The sequence below is a fragment of the Bubalus kerabau genome, chromosome 1 (assembly GCF_029407905.1).
Source record: "Bubalus kerabau isolate K-KA32 ecotype Philippines breed swamp buffalo chromosome 1, PCC_UOA_SB_1v2, whole genome shotgun sequence".
Classification (NCBI taxonomy): domain Eukaryota; kingdom Metazoa; phylum Chordata; class Mammalia; order Artiodactyla; family Bovidae; genus Bubalus; species Bubalus kerabau.
Window position 1 is genome coordinate 38,842,766 of NC_073624.1, and position 15,283 is coordinate 38,858,048.

The 15,283-nt window shown below is 41.8% G+C and overlaps 1 protein-coding gene across 4 annotated transcripts in view; it reads right to left on the reverse strand.

The window, feature by feature from the left end:
• The window catches only part of ITPR2 (inositol 1,4,5-trisphosphate receptor type 2), a 586,098-nt gene that overhangs the window by 513,941 nt on the left and 56,874 nt on the right, over window positions 1-15,283 (reverse strand). For all 4 annotated transcript variants that reach the window (XM_055572406.1, XM_055572399.1, XM_055572407.1 and 1 more), the window contains exon 2: window positions 11,534-11,604. In XM_055572406.1, coding sequence (XP_055428381.1) covers window positions 11,534-11,604 — 71 coding nt within the window. The remainder of the gene's footprint in view (window positions 1-11,533; window positions 11,605-15,283) is intronic.

Below are 15,283 nucleotides of genomic sequence, written 5' to 3' on the forward strand. Positions count from 1 at the left end.
TCATGCAAAATGCTGTGTTGGATGAAGCACAAGCTGGAATCAAGACTGCTGGGAGAAATATCAATAACCTCAGATACGCCGATACACCACCCTTATGGCAGAAAGTGAAGAGGAACTGAAGAGCCTCTTGATGAAAGTGAAAGAGGAGAGTGAAAAAACTGGCTTAAAACTCAACATTCAGAAAACTAAGATCATGGCATCTGGTCCCATCACTTCATGGGAAATAGACAGGGAAAGAGTGGAAACAGTGACAGACTTTATTCTCTTGGGCTCCTAAGTCACTGCAGATGGTGACTGCAGCCATGAAATTAAAAGATGCTTGCTGCTTAGAGGAAAAGTTATGGCCAACCTAGACAGCATATTAAAAAGCAGAATTATTACATTTCCAACAAAGATCTGTCTAGTCAAAGCTATGGTTTTTCCAGTAGTCATGTATGAGCTGCTGCTGCTGCTAAGTTGCTTCAGTTGTATCTGACTCTGTGCAACCCCATAGACGGGAGCCCACCAGGCTCCGCCGTCCCTGGGATTCTCCATGCAAGGACACTGGAGTGGGTTGCCATTTCCTTCTCCAATGCATGAAAGTGAAAGTGAAAGTGAAGTTGCTCAGTTGTGTCCAACTCTTTGCAACCCCATGGACTGCAGCCTACCAGGCTCCTCTGTCCATGGGATTTTCCAGGCAAGAGTACTGGAGTGGGTTGCCATTGCCTTCTCCAATGGATGTGAGAGTTGGACTATAAAGAAAGCTGAGCACTAAAGCATTGATGCTTTTGAACTGTGGTGTTGGAGAAGACTCTTGAGAGTCCCTTGGACTGGAAGGGGATCAAACCAGCCAGTTCTAAAGGAAATCAGTCCTGAATATTCAGTGGAAGAACTGATGTTGAAGCTGAAACTCCAATACTTTGGCCATGTGATGCGAAGAACTGACTCCTTGGAAAAGACCCTGTTGCTGGGAAAGATTGAAGGCAAGAGGAGAAGGGGACAACAGAGAATGAGATGGTTGGATGGCATCACTGAATTGATGGACATAAGTGTGAGCATGCTCTGGGAGTTGATGATGGGCAGGGAAGCCTGGCGTGCTGCATTCTATGGGGTTGCAAAGAGTCAGACATGACTGAGCGACTGAACTGAACTGAACCTGTACTTTCTATGTTGGGTTGCAATTATTTATACACACATCTTATCTCCCTCATTAGATTATAAATTCCTTGAAAGCAGCATTAATTTCTGACTCATTTGAACCCTAGTAACTAGCTCACACACTGCACTGCACACAGTGAATAATCAATAAATCTCTACTAAATATATCGAGATCTTACAGAGTTCAAAACATCAACTTCAGATAAAGCAGTCTCATCACCTAACAGCCGTGTGACCTTGAGCATATTATTTGACTTCCTCACAGTGTGATTTCTATATCTGTAAAATGAGGCTACCATGAATTAAGTAAGGGAACATGGACAAAGGCCATCCAAAGCACTCAAAGTTAAGAATTTCAATACGTAGGACTTTCTATTGTTAGAAAGAGCAGTCTTGGTTATTAAGTTAAAATATTCACAGACAAAAGGCATTTATTCTCTACTTACCAAAAATTTAGACACACATTTAACATCATGCATAACACTCGAAGGGAGATTTTTACAACAAGCTCCCAACTCGGAAAATTGGCCCATGGATACAGAACAGTAAACAAGGGAGTTGTTCTAACAGTGCTAAACCGTGGACCTCACAAGTGTTCATTTTCTGCCCATTACTTTTACTCTTCATGGAGCAAATTAAATTTCACAAGTCAAAGCCACAAATCAATCAAAGTTCATTTGTATGTATGAATCAAAGTTCATGCAGCATACACAGAGAGACGGATACACAATTAATTGTGTTGTTCTTGTTGTTGCAGCCCAAAACCGAAAACCACGCAGAAGGACAGCAACTTCCTTCCAACAGAGACCAAAATATTTTAAAAGTACAAGCCCTTTTACAATCATGACTAGATTCAACAAGAGAAGCAAAGAGACAAAGCAATGTGTTTTCATTCCATTTTTCGGCCCTCCTCTGAAATCTCACTGAAAAGAATAAACTTACTATCCAATTTCTACTGCCACTTAAGCGTTTAATAATAGGGGATTAGCTATAGAAGGTTCTTAATATGATGACTTACCACAAATACACAGAATCAACACAGCAGAAACATTCAACTGGAGAATGTTAAAGATGTTTTTCAATAAACCATGGAGTTTCTGGCTTGGAAATTCACTGCAGTTTTCTAAACTGAGTAGCAGCAAACTACAAAATGCTACAACCTAAAAGAGCTTCACTTAATTCATGTAGAAGTTTTCATCTTCTGCTATTCACACTACAGATTTATATATTAGAACACATATTTTTAACACCAATGAACTGAAATTCAGAGGTAGAGAATATAAGGCTGTAATAATAAAATAGGTCTATACTTTGCTTTCTCATGAGTGAAATAATGATCTAACATCTGTGTTACATGGTGGGTAATAGTAAGACCTCAAAAAAAGCATATGATGACAGAACTGAAATTATATTGCCTTTCAGAATTACAATTTTCTAGGACTTTATTCATCAGTTCAACAAAAATTAATTCAGCCCCAATGATACACAAAACACTGTTCTTGACCTAGGTAACTCGACAGAGCACAGTTTTTACCCTCAAACAGTTTGTAGTCTAATCACAGATCTTTCAAATAAAGAAACGAGTGCAAATTCTAAGCACACACAAGTACCGCAACTATGTGTCCTCAGGCCCATGTTCACTGACAACCACAGTGGAGAGTTCCCAGCATGTGGGCAGGTTCCAAGCTCAAGCGCCCGCATCGCTCCTCTTGTCCTCATGATCGCTTCCCCGACACTTGGAGAACTTGCTCAGCTAACAAGCAGGAGCAATCCAGAAGTTTGTGTGGAAGGAATGACAGCACAATCCACAAACCCACCGAGGATAAAACTTGGCTGCAGCATTGGATAGGAGATTCTAGGCATGTTCCTTGTGGTTTCTCAAAGGGCCCCAAAGGACTGAGCTCCAGTTGCCACACTGGTGAGTCTTATGCACACTTTGCCTGCATGCTTGCTAAGTAGCTTCAGTCCTGTCCAACTGTGTGCAACTCTATGGGGTGCAGCCTGCCAGGCTCCTCTGTCCATGGGATTCTCCAGGCAGGAATACTGGAGTGGGATACCATGCCCTCCTCCAGGGGATCTTCCGGACCCAGCGATCAAACTTGCATCTCTGACATCTTCTGCATTGGCAGGCAAGTTCTTTCCCATTAGACCCACCAGGAAGCCCTACGCACACTACCACCTTTCATTGCATTAGGCTCACTCTCCCTCACTCCCTCACACTTGCCAGGACCACTTCCCAAACTGATTCTCTCTACCCACGTCTTCCAGGGTCTGATGTGACAACAGCTCCAACCAGCATAGTCCTAATCTAGCTCTTCGGGTGTGCTCAGTCACACTGGAGCAACACATGAAAGGAGACTATCACATATACCCCTGTGATCCACTTCAGCTTCAAGATGTCAGGAGGCTGAGATTTTGAATAAATAACGTGGATGAGCGTTAAGATCGAAAAAGAGAGAATGAGAGAGCAAGAGGAAGTTTGGCAGGCTACAACAATGATCAATGCTCAAAAGATGAAACATAACAGATCCCCCATCTGGCTCCAAAATACCAGGTATGGAGCACAGGAGGAGGAAAGCAAGGGTCCAGAGATGCAAATGAAAAAGTTTCAGGAGTCTGGCTTGACTAACAGCTATAGGGGAGTTGGGGAGTCCTGCTCAGGACACCTGGGCTGCAAGTGTGGCATCCAAAAACAAGGTAGGGTCTCATCACAACACACCCAAATGTACTATATTCAGATCTTCCTAGGCTGCTAAGAATGACATTGACATATAGGAGCCTAACCAGAATCCAAACATAGCAGCGAGATGAAGACTAGAGAAATCACTGAAGATAATGTAGCTGGCAACAGGTGAAAGAATTTTTTAAATTAAGACTGTAGAAGAAAAGATGTACAAGAATACAATCAGAACCAATACAATATTGTAAAGTTTAAAAATAAAATAAAATTTAAAAAAAATAAAATTTTGTGTAAAAAAAATCAATCAATCACTGTGGCCAGGTGTAAAAAAAAAAAAAGAATAAAATCATTCTAAACAAAAACAAAACGGCAAGAGAAGTAGGGGGCGACAGAGGATGATGTGGTTGGATGGCATCATCGACTCAATGGACATGAGTTTGAGCAAGGAGATGGTGAAGGACAGGGAAGTCTGGCGTACCACAGTCCCTGAGGTCACAAAGAGACACGACTGAGCAACCGAACAATAACAAACAAATACTTTAAAGTTTCATTGTGTGGAAGAGGGATTAGATAGAATCTATGTGGCTTTTCAGGGCCAACAGATAGAATTTACAGGAGGGTATTATACAACAGACAGTAGGGTACAGTCGTTAAAAACAAGCAGCTCTAGAGTCAGATAAATTCATTTTGAGTCCCAACTCCACCACTAATAAGCTTGAGGACCTTAAAATGGTTGTATAATTTCTTTATACTTAACTCTCTCAACTGCAAAATTGAGACAGCAACAATTTCTACTTTAGGGTTATTGAGATGACTATAAATATTAATGCACAGGAAGTCCTGAGCCCAGCGTTGCATGTATTAAGCACTCGGTCGATAAATGTTAGTGATTTCAAATCTGAAATAGTTTCAGTCTTCATCCCCAAAATTACATGATCATCAACTCTGAAGGAACTCAATAAAGGAATTGTGAAACTGGTAGAAGAAGTAGATATTTATAAATTGGCTCATACCAGAGAATTACTATGTTAGACAAGATTGACACATTCAACTATATAAAACATCAAAGCGACTACTTAGCCAGATAGCTTTTCCACCAGTGCTCTTAAGTGTATAACCTCCATGAAAGTGTTGGTCTCTCAGTCATGTCTTTGTGACCCCATGGACGGTTGCCCACCAGGATCCTCTGTCCATGGAATTCCCAGGCAAGAAGACTGGAGTGGGTTCAGTTCAGTTCAGTTGCGTCTGACTCTTTGTGATTCCATGGACTGCAGCACACCAGGCCTCCCTGTCCATCACCAACTCCCGGACTTTACTCAAACTCATGTTCATTGAGTCAGTGATGCCATCCAACCATCTCATCCTCTGTCATCCCCCTTCTCCTCCTGCCTTCAATCTTTCCCAGCATCAGGGTCTTTTCCAATGAGTCAGGTCTTCGCATCAGGTGGCCAAAGTATTGGAGTTTCAGCTTCAGCATCAGTCCTTCCAATGAACATTCAGGACTGATCTCCTTTAGGATGGACTGGTTGGATCTCCTTGCAGTCCAAAGGACTCTCAAGAGTCTTCTCCAACACCACAGTTCAAAAGCATCAATTCTTCTGAGCTCAGCTTTCTTTACAGTCCAACTCTCACATCCATACATGACCACTGGAAAAACCATAGCTTTGACTAGATGGACCTTTGTTGGCAAAGTAATGTCTCTGCTTTTTAATATGCTGTCCAGGTTGGGCATAACTTTTCTTCCAAGAAGTAAACATCTTTTAATTTCATGGCTGCAGTCACCATCTGCAGTGACTTTGGAGCCCAAAAAAATAAAGTCTGTCACTGTTTCCACTGTTTCCCCATCTATTTCCCATGAAGTGATGGGACCAGATGCCATGATCTTAGTTTTCTGAATGTTGACCTTTAAGCCAACTTTTTCACTCTCCTCTTTCACTTTCATCAAGAGGCTGTTTAGTTCTTCAGTTTCTGCCATAAGGTTAGTGTCATCTGCACATCTGAGGTTATTGATATGTCTTCCGGCAGTCTTAATTCACTGGAGTGGGTAGCCATTCCCTTCTCCAAGGGATCTTCCCAACCCAGGGATTAAACCTGGGTCTCCTGCATTGCAGGCAGACTCTTAACTATCTGGGCCACCAGGGAAGCCCACAACCTCCATGAGTAGAGCCAAAAGGTGAGAGTATTGTTGTTGCTTCTGTTTTTGTTTGGTCACTAAGTCACGTCCAACCCTTTTGTGACCCCATGGACTGCAGCCCACCAGGCTCTTCTGTCCATGGGATTCTCCAGGCAAGAATACTGGAGTGGGTTACCATGCCCTCCTCCAGGGAATCTTCCGAACCCAGGGAATTAAACCCATGTCTTCTGCTTGGCAAGCAGGTTCTTTATGACTGAGCCACCAGGGAAGCCCAAAGGTCAAAGTGCCAGCCTGAAAATGGCACTCTGAGTTACATGCCCAGAAGAAACTGAGTTAAAGAAATGTCTTGTCAGTGTTCTCTCAAGTCCCTGATACTCACTACCTGCTTTCAAGTGGCATCGCACAGCAGAGAAAGTCCCTGTTTTAGTTCCTGAAGCATTCAAAATTATTGCCTCAGAATGACTTTTTTGCTTGCCGGAAGCAGCCTTTTGATAGGGCTGGTGGATTATGAAATAGTCACAAGTCAAATGACCACAGAGTCACAGAGATAGAAATTTCTAGAGCAAACAGCCAAAAAGCCTGTGGTCTAAGAGACAGGCCTGTCTTCTCTTCCCTCAGCCCTCCTGGGGAGTGGCCCCCTGGGTTCTGGGTTACTTCTGTGTTTTATCACCTTTATGGTTAAGAAAAGGGCACACACACCTCTCTTGTTTTGATTTAGGTCTGTTTCTCCTCCTAATAGAAAATCCACACATATTAATAGGTCTAAACATTCGGAAAAATCTATACCCAACTTCTCTTGAGAATAGAGGGAGACACACATAAAGGAACGAGGACAGGGAAAAGGAAAAGGGAAAGAATGTAAAGTCAATAGAAATAACTGCTATCATTTAGTGTGCAGGAGGATGGCTAAACTGTGTATCAGGATCTTCACACTAAGACTCTGCATTCCCAATGCAGGAGGCCTGGGTTCAATCCCTGGTAAGGGAACTAGATCCCAGGTGCCACATCTAAGAGTTCGCATGCCATAGCTAAAAGATCCCACATGCTGCAACTAACACCGGGCACAGCCAAACAAATAAGCGAATACTTCTTTAAAACTATGTATCAAACAATAGTATTAGTGATAAATCACGTTGACAATATGTGCCCCTGATATGATGTAGAGAGAAAGGCAGTTAATATCCCTTCCCAAAACCTTAGCCCCTGTCTAAGTATGATGAAAACATCAGCCAGGCCAAAATCAAGAGACATTCTACAAAATATCTGGCCAGTACTCTTCAAAAGTATCAAGGTCATTAAAAAAAAAAAAAACAAGGAAAGACTGAGAAAGTGGAAGAAACCAGAGGAGACTAAACAGCCATGATGACTAATGGCACGTGGGATCCTGAACGGGATCAGGATTGTGGAAAGGATAATGGAAAACTGGTGACATTCACAGGAAGCCTGAATTTTAGTCAACAGTAATGTACAAATGGTAATTTCTTAACTGTGACAAATGTACCACAGTTATATAAGATGCTAACACAGGGGCAAGTGGGTGGAAGGGAACTCTCTATACTCCCTTTACGACTCCTCATAACTTAAATGTATTCCAAAGTTTATAGCTGATCTTTAAAAATGAAAGAATATTCGATCATGAAAAGACTTCTGCACTTACTTAAGAGAAAGCCAATGTGCTTCTGTTAGTGCTATTCTGATGGTGTGGTTACTGAAAATAACTGTCCATCCGCCAGGTTTTAAATAACTCTTGGGAAGCTGTTTGTTAAAGCTTCACTTCCTCTGTTCATGTGAAAAGCAGAGGGAACCCGTCAAAGGAATATTGCTTGTATGATTGTGTGTATTGGGGATAATTGTATTAACCTCTTGAAAATTTTGCCTCCTCACTAAAAAATTTGGGAGACCCATATTCGATTTTCTTTTTATTTATTTATTTTGGTTGTGTTGGGTGTTCATCACTGGGCACGAGCATTCTCCAGTTTCGACGAGCGGGGGCTAGTCTTTGTTGCAGTGCACAGGCGTCCAGGCTTCTCTTGCTGTGGAGCACAGGCTCCAAGCACAAACTTCAGTGGGTACGGCACGTGGGCTCAGTAGTTGCTGCTCATGGGCTCTAGAGCATGGGCTCAGTAGTTTTGCCACAAGAGCTTAGGTCTTCCTGGGCCATGTGGAGTCTTCCCGGGCCAGGAATTGAACCCGTGTCCCCTGCATTCCAGGCAGATGCTTATCTACTATACCACCAGGGAAGTCCTCAACTGACTGCTAATTGCCTAGAAGCTCTAAAATTTTATGATTCACTTGAACAAACCATACAGTAAGTATGAAAAATTAAAACTGTTTCAAATTAATTTGCGGACACCATTTGCCTGGCTGAGGCAAGAGGAAGTGAGGTGCAGCTGAACTGGGGATACACTGTTGTTTCTTCATATTATCTAAAAAGTAACAATAAGGGAGGGTGCTCTGGAAACTTGGCAGAGGGGTCTGCAAAGGCAGGGGTGGTGATCTTGGAAGGTCAATCTATGCAAAAGTGACGGCTTTTACAGCCAAAGGGAACAGGAGGAACACATTCAGGAAGAGAAAGATGAAGCTGCAAAAGAATAAGGTATGAGAAAGGATACAGAATTGGGAAAACAAGGTCTGCCAAGCAATGTGAAGGCCAGGGAAAGCAACGCAAGTCCATCTCATGGAATTCTCTGAGGCCTCGTCAGGACGGGCCTCCAAGAATGCAAGGAGAAGACTCAGAGCTTTAAGGCAAAAAGGAATCTTGACTCTTCAATAGCAAGATACCCTCCTTCTCCAATGATGAGTGGAGACAAATGACTTAAGTCTTACACAAGAGGTAGAAAATGAGAGCAAACCAGCAACGACAATGACCTAACATATTAGATTACAGGAAAAGCCAGCCTTCCAGGGGCGGACGAAGCACCTGCATGATTTCAAACTTTGAACCAATGCCCGCTGAATCATATAACACCAAGTATCTGTGTATAATTACCTCCTGGGCACAGAGCTGTTACTGCACAGTTCCCTCAGACACACTGAAATATTTAAAGGAAAAAGACAGCCACAAACCCTGAAGATTTATCTTTGACAGATTAACTTCCCCTGACTGACAGAGGAATAAGCCTACACAAACTCATGATCATGAAGCATGAAGCACGCCTGGGAACCAAGTTGTATCACACAATCCCAGGGAAAGTGTGGGTCTCTCACCCATAAACATCTAATGGCTATTTTTTTCTGATATCTACTATGAATAAAGTTCTATGCCTGGGAAACACAAAAAGAAAAAAAGAAAAGCCTGCCCTTGAAGAGGTTATAATGTAAGAGAAGAGCCAATTATGTTTAAAGGAAATACATTATGTCTTTCTATCATAAGTTAGCTACCATTTGTATAATGACTTATAACACTTTTACATTTATTCTCTGGAAAGAATCCAAGCCACACAGAGCCTTGTGTGGCAAGATTATTCTTGTTTTTATCCACCCCTGGTCCCACCAGGCAATGACAGATGTCCTCGGAGACACTAAGTGGTTGGGTGACCTACTTAAGATGACATTCGGCGAGAAATGCGGTCAAACCCAGACTCCACGCTTTTTTCTGCTACAAATACAGATCTGTTGTCCCAGTTTGCTTTTAAAACTTATCTTCCACATCTTACAATTCACAAAAGAGAGTCTGTGGATCTGAATTTGTTTATCATCCCTTCTCTGAATTCAACTTATCTCTTCCACCTGAGAAACAGTGGCTTTCTACAACTTAGGAAAGTTCTCACCCGTATCTCTTTACATGTTGCCTCATTCTCATGCGCTCTGGCCTCTCCTTCTAGAATCTGATTAGATGCTGCTAGACCCTCTCGGTTCCTCCTCAACACTGGCTTTTTATGAATTGTTCACACTTTCCTCTACCCTGCATTCTGGGTAATCTCCTCAGCTCTCTCTTCCATACCACGGTCTCCTCATCTCCTCATATAATATGCTAGCTCACGCTTTCTAGAACCTGTATGTTCTTTTTCACAGTATCCGTTCTTCCATCAGGCTGCTCTAGCCTCTTCTGCCTCTGAAATCATTTCCACACACTTACTGCACAGTCTCTGGCAAGCTGTCCTGGAGCGCTCTGTGTCTGGTTTGTCACAACCGCTGACTCTCCTTCAAGCAGTTCAACAGTGAGTCCCTCCTCCATGGGGACTGTGTGTCGTGAGAAGACCTCACGTGCCCAGGGCTGGGGGAGTGTCCCCACTGAGCACGGCTCCGGGTGCACTGATGGGTGGTATCACTCCCACAGTCTGCTTTCACGATAATTTCCCCACATGGGGAGACATGTGGATCACGTATTCAAAGTAACTGATGTCACTCAAACCACATTTACTGTGCTCATCACTCTCTGAGACGAAAATGCAATATTCCTGCAAATCCTTATAATAAAAATGGTGTAAAAAAGTTACAGAACATGAAGCATGGGAAACACTCACCAGATGTGAAAGCTCCCTCCTCCCCCATGCACACGGACAGCATCCTGACTTGGGTCTGGGGCTCCAGCGAACCCCTCTGACTCTCTGTCCAGATCAGGCTCCCTTATTAAAGCTTTGTTTCACCAATGTGAGGAGGAATGCTGACACAGTGTGTTCAAAATGAATGCTGCTTTTAAGTTGTTATCATTATATTTTTATTATAAGTATACACTGCTGCTGCTGCTAAGTCACTTCAGTCGTGTCCGACTCTGTACGACCCCATAGACGGCAGCCCACCAGGCTCCCCCATCCCTGGGATACTCCAGGCAAGAATACTGGAGTGGGTTGCCATTTCCTTCTCCAATGCATGAAAGTGAAAAGTGAAAGTGAAGTCCCTCAGTCATGTCCGACTCTTCGCAACCCCATGGACTGCAGCCCACCAGGCTCCTCCATCCATGGGATTCTCAGTACCGGAGTGGGATGCCATTGCCTTCTCCCAAGTATACACTATAAAGTATTAATTTGATTTGCACAAGCTCTTAATGACTGGTCTTAGTAGTCTATGACTCTCTACAAGTCCCATTCTCTTGTAACAGTCATCATCAGTTTGCTACTATGAACAACTTCTCAGTTGATAATATGACACTACCTCTAAAATTATCCCCAGAAGGGAATTCTGAGACAGTTGTTCATTATTATGTACCATCCAAAGTGACCTTTTAAAAGTGAAACTAACACATCAGTGTCACCATGCTGGAGATTTTAAAAAGACAAATTAAAGAGCTGATAAAGAAACGCTAATATTTATGGTGTAACTGTCACGGAAATATATAAATACATATCATTCAGCTATATTTACTGGTTTGAAAAGTGGCCTCTCACGGTTATTTAATTATTACCAAGATTTCCTTTCAACATACAGACTACTCTCCAGCAAAACAAAACTTGAAGCTATTCTTTCAGTATCAGTCCTTCAATGTGTCAAGGAAGAAAAACAATGGGGAACTTTTGAAAGAATTTTCAGCAGATATATTTCTATTTGAAAGTTTTATATTGAATAAAGTTCTAACATTACTTCTTTTAAGACACAAAAATACCCCCACTTAGGTCATATAATATAAAGTATTTCTTTCCTACCTCGGAACTTCTTGGGAGGGTTGGCAAGATCCCCTGCTTCTGGGTGCACCACACATCGGTCATCCACCAGTCTGGAAGGAAAAGAACATTCACACTGTTGACATCGTCGTGTTCATAGAGCACAAAATGCACATGGAGACTGCATCAATATTTACAAAAAGTTTTAATACCACTCTTCATTCAGAGATGTTTGAATAGTCATGGATTTGTAAAAAGATCTGGTTATACAGGCATGAATTAAAGCAGGGTTTACAAAACTCAAAACTGAAAAACTGTGAAGTGGTGGGCTTCCCAGGTGGCACTAGGGGTAAAGAATCCGTCTGCCAATGCAGGAGATGTAAGAGACGAGGGTTCAATTGCTAGGTAGAGAAGATCCCCTGGAGTAGGAAATAGCAACCCACTCCAGTATTCTTGTCTGGAAAAACTCCATGGACAGAGGAGCCTGGTGGGTTACAGTCCATGGGGCTGCAGAGAGTCGGACATGGCTAAGCACCAAGCAGCAGCAGCAGCAGGAAACATTAGAGAAATCACGATACTGACAAACCATGAAACACTGCAGAGCCATTTACAATTCTAGTTTTTTAAGGCAGTGGTGTGGGAAACATTTATAATACATGATGAAAATAAGTGGGAACAAATCAATAAGATATTGTATATATTTAAACACACACACACCCTCCTCTGCAGAGACACATATGAGGCCTGGAACACAGACACCAAAACATTAACAGGGATTAGACTGCCCACGTTTTTATGATCCAGTGTGAATGCGAGCGTGTTTTGTTTTCTTTTTATAAGGAATGTGTAAGCTTATGAGATCAGGCTCACAGAGTGACGACACAACAGGATAAAAAGCGCTCATCCTGTGTTCATCTATGGCTCAGCCACTTCTCAGCCAGGTCGGGGTTTGGACCTCCTTCGCTACATCTGCAAACACAGATAAGAGTACCCACCTCATGGTATTGTCAGGAGGACTGACTAACTTCATAGCTGTAACGTACCTCGCACAGTTTCTAGCATAGAGTAGGCCCTTAAATATTAAGTGTTTAAGATAATAACATTAGGGACTTTACCTTTTTCCTATCTTCCTCGAAAAGGATGCCTGACACTTAGGGATGAGTACTCAACAAATTTACTCAAATGAATAGAGTACCTTTCTAGTTACAAAAACTTGCCCCTATTAAAATATCCATGAAAAGCCAATTTCAAGGACAATTCCCAGAAAAGCTGAATCTGATGTGAGAGCCAGGAGACATGAATCTCTTGTGTTAGGGTAATATCTAACTACCAAAAGTCTCACTGATAGTCATTTTCTCCATTGACTAAGTAATGAGAGCCATTAGGGTTTTCTCCAGAATATTGTGAGAATGCACATGAATTAGTACAAATTTATGAGCTCATTTGAAGAACAATGCCCCAGTCGCAACTTTGTTAAAAAGCACACATTAACCCCAGCACAAAAGTAAACCCCACTCACTAGAATGCATTAACCCCAGCATAAAGTAACCCCAATTCGTGATCAACAGTCCCCTTGAACTAGAATAACTAACCAAATCAAGATGAAACTTTTGGTTCCTGGTTTATCTGTTTACAAAAGCAGACACTTCCTAAATCACTGGATTTCTCTATAAGATCCTATTTCCACCAAACAAAATAATAATTTGATCAAGCATATAGTTCTTTGTTTGATTTTTTTTTAGTACACTTCATTCATACTGGTTTGCTAAAATGTGGTTTTACAAGAGCTGCCAAGCATGCAAGAAATTCCTTTTAAGAGTCTTCAAAATTGTTTTCTTAGAAACAGGAAGTCACAATGGGTCAAGAGAAAGCAAACCCAAACCTCCACAAAATCCAACTTCAGGCTGTAACACTGAATGTGAAAGGCTCAGAGTCCTAAGGGTGTCACAATATAATATTTAAATCTAAAAAAGTGCTGTGAGGGAAACTTCATCTTTTCTAACTAGTTAAGTTGTGGGGGAAGGAGAGGGTAGGATGAATTGGGAGAGGAGCACTGACATGTATACACCACCATGTGTAAAATAGAGAGCCAGCGGGAAGCAGCTTTAGAGCACAGGGAGCTCAGCTCAGGGCTCTGTGATGACTGGGGCGGGGAGGGGGGCTGGATGTGAGATGGGGGGAGGCGTGGGAGGGAAGCTGAAGAGAGAAGGGTTATCTGTATACTTATACCTGATTCATGTTGATATACAGTAGAAATCAACATAACAACATAACAATTATCTTCCAATTAAAAAAAAAAGATGAGTTAAGAATTCAAGGCATAATAATAAAAAAAAAAGCACATAATCTAATTTAGAGACTTCATGGCAAACAGAAGGGAAAAAGCGGACACATTTTATTTTCTTGGGCTCCAAAATCACTGCAGATGGTGACTGCAGTCATGAAATTAAAATATGCTTGCTCCTTGGAAGGAAACTATGACAATCAAGATAGCACATTAAAAAACAGAGACATCACTTTGCTGACAAAGGTCCGTATAGTCAAAGCTATGGTGTTTCCAGTAGTTATGTACAGATGTGAGAGTTAGACCATCAAGAAGACTGAGGGCCAAAGAATTGATGCTTTCAAATTTGGAGAAGACTCTTGAGAGTCCCTTGGACTGCAGGGAAATCAAACCAGTCAATCCTAAAGGAAATCAACCCTGAATATTCATTGGAAGGACTGAAGCTGAAGCTCTACTCTGGCCACCTGATGAGAACATCCAACTCACTGGAAAAGACCCTGATGCTGAGAAAGACTGAAGGCAAAAGGAGAAGGGGACAACAGAGGATGATGGCACTGGAGAGGAGACAGTTGGATGACATCACTGACTCAATGGACATGAATGTGAACAAGTCCAGGAGATGGTGGAGGACAGGAGAAGCCTGGGTTCTCAAAGACTCAGACATGACTTAGCAACTGAACAACAACTCATCTGGAGCACAAAAAATATGTATTAAAAGTGGCATTGATATTTTACTTATTCTTTGTGTCTGCCATTCCCACAGAAATACAGGCTCCCCTAGAATCGCCCAAGGAGTCTCCACCTGCGTGGTGGCTTGCCACCAAGAGGAATGGGAAAAAACCGAAGCCACCAGTCAGGTCACAGTGTATTTACGTAAATATTTATGCCTATCCTCAACCATCTGATAGCCCAGATAAAACATTAGTAGTTAAGAGTGACTTCAGTTCTAGGAATTGGTCCTATTCCTTACAAACCAAAGTCTGTGAAAATTACAAAGACAGTCATCTCATCATACAGACTGAATGAACTGGAACTGAGTTTGGAGAGAATGGAAGAAAGGGAAGGTTACAATGAAATGGGTGGATAACGAAGCAAGTGTGAATTTTATAATAGTGTGAAACAAGTGTGAATTTTACAACAGTGTGAATGTTATAAAAACATATATGATCACAGATGTTAAATGTTAAAGATGACTTTACTGAATAACTTCTACAATATCTCCAAGAGCCTCTTCTTGAATACCTTCAGGGCCAGAGTATTCACCACTTACCATCTTCCTGCTCTGTTTTATAGGTCTTTTTCCCATCATAGTACTTACATTTTCTAACTACTTGCTTATTAGTCTGGTCTTTCAATAAATTGTAACTCCATGAAGTCAGAAAGTGAATTCATCTAGTTTACCATTATATCCTTGAGTTATAGTGGCCACTAAGTAAATATTTGTTAAATAAATAAATGAATCAATGAAAAACAGTAAGACTGGCTTTCCAAAATAACTTCCCCTTTTT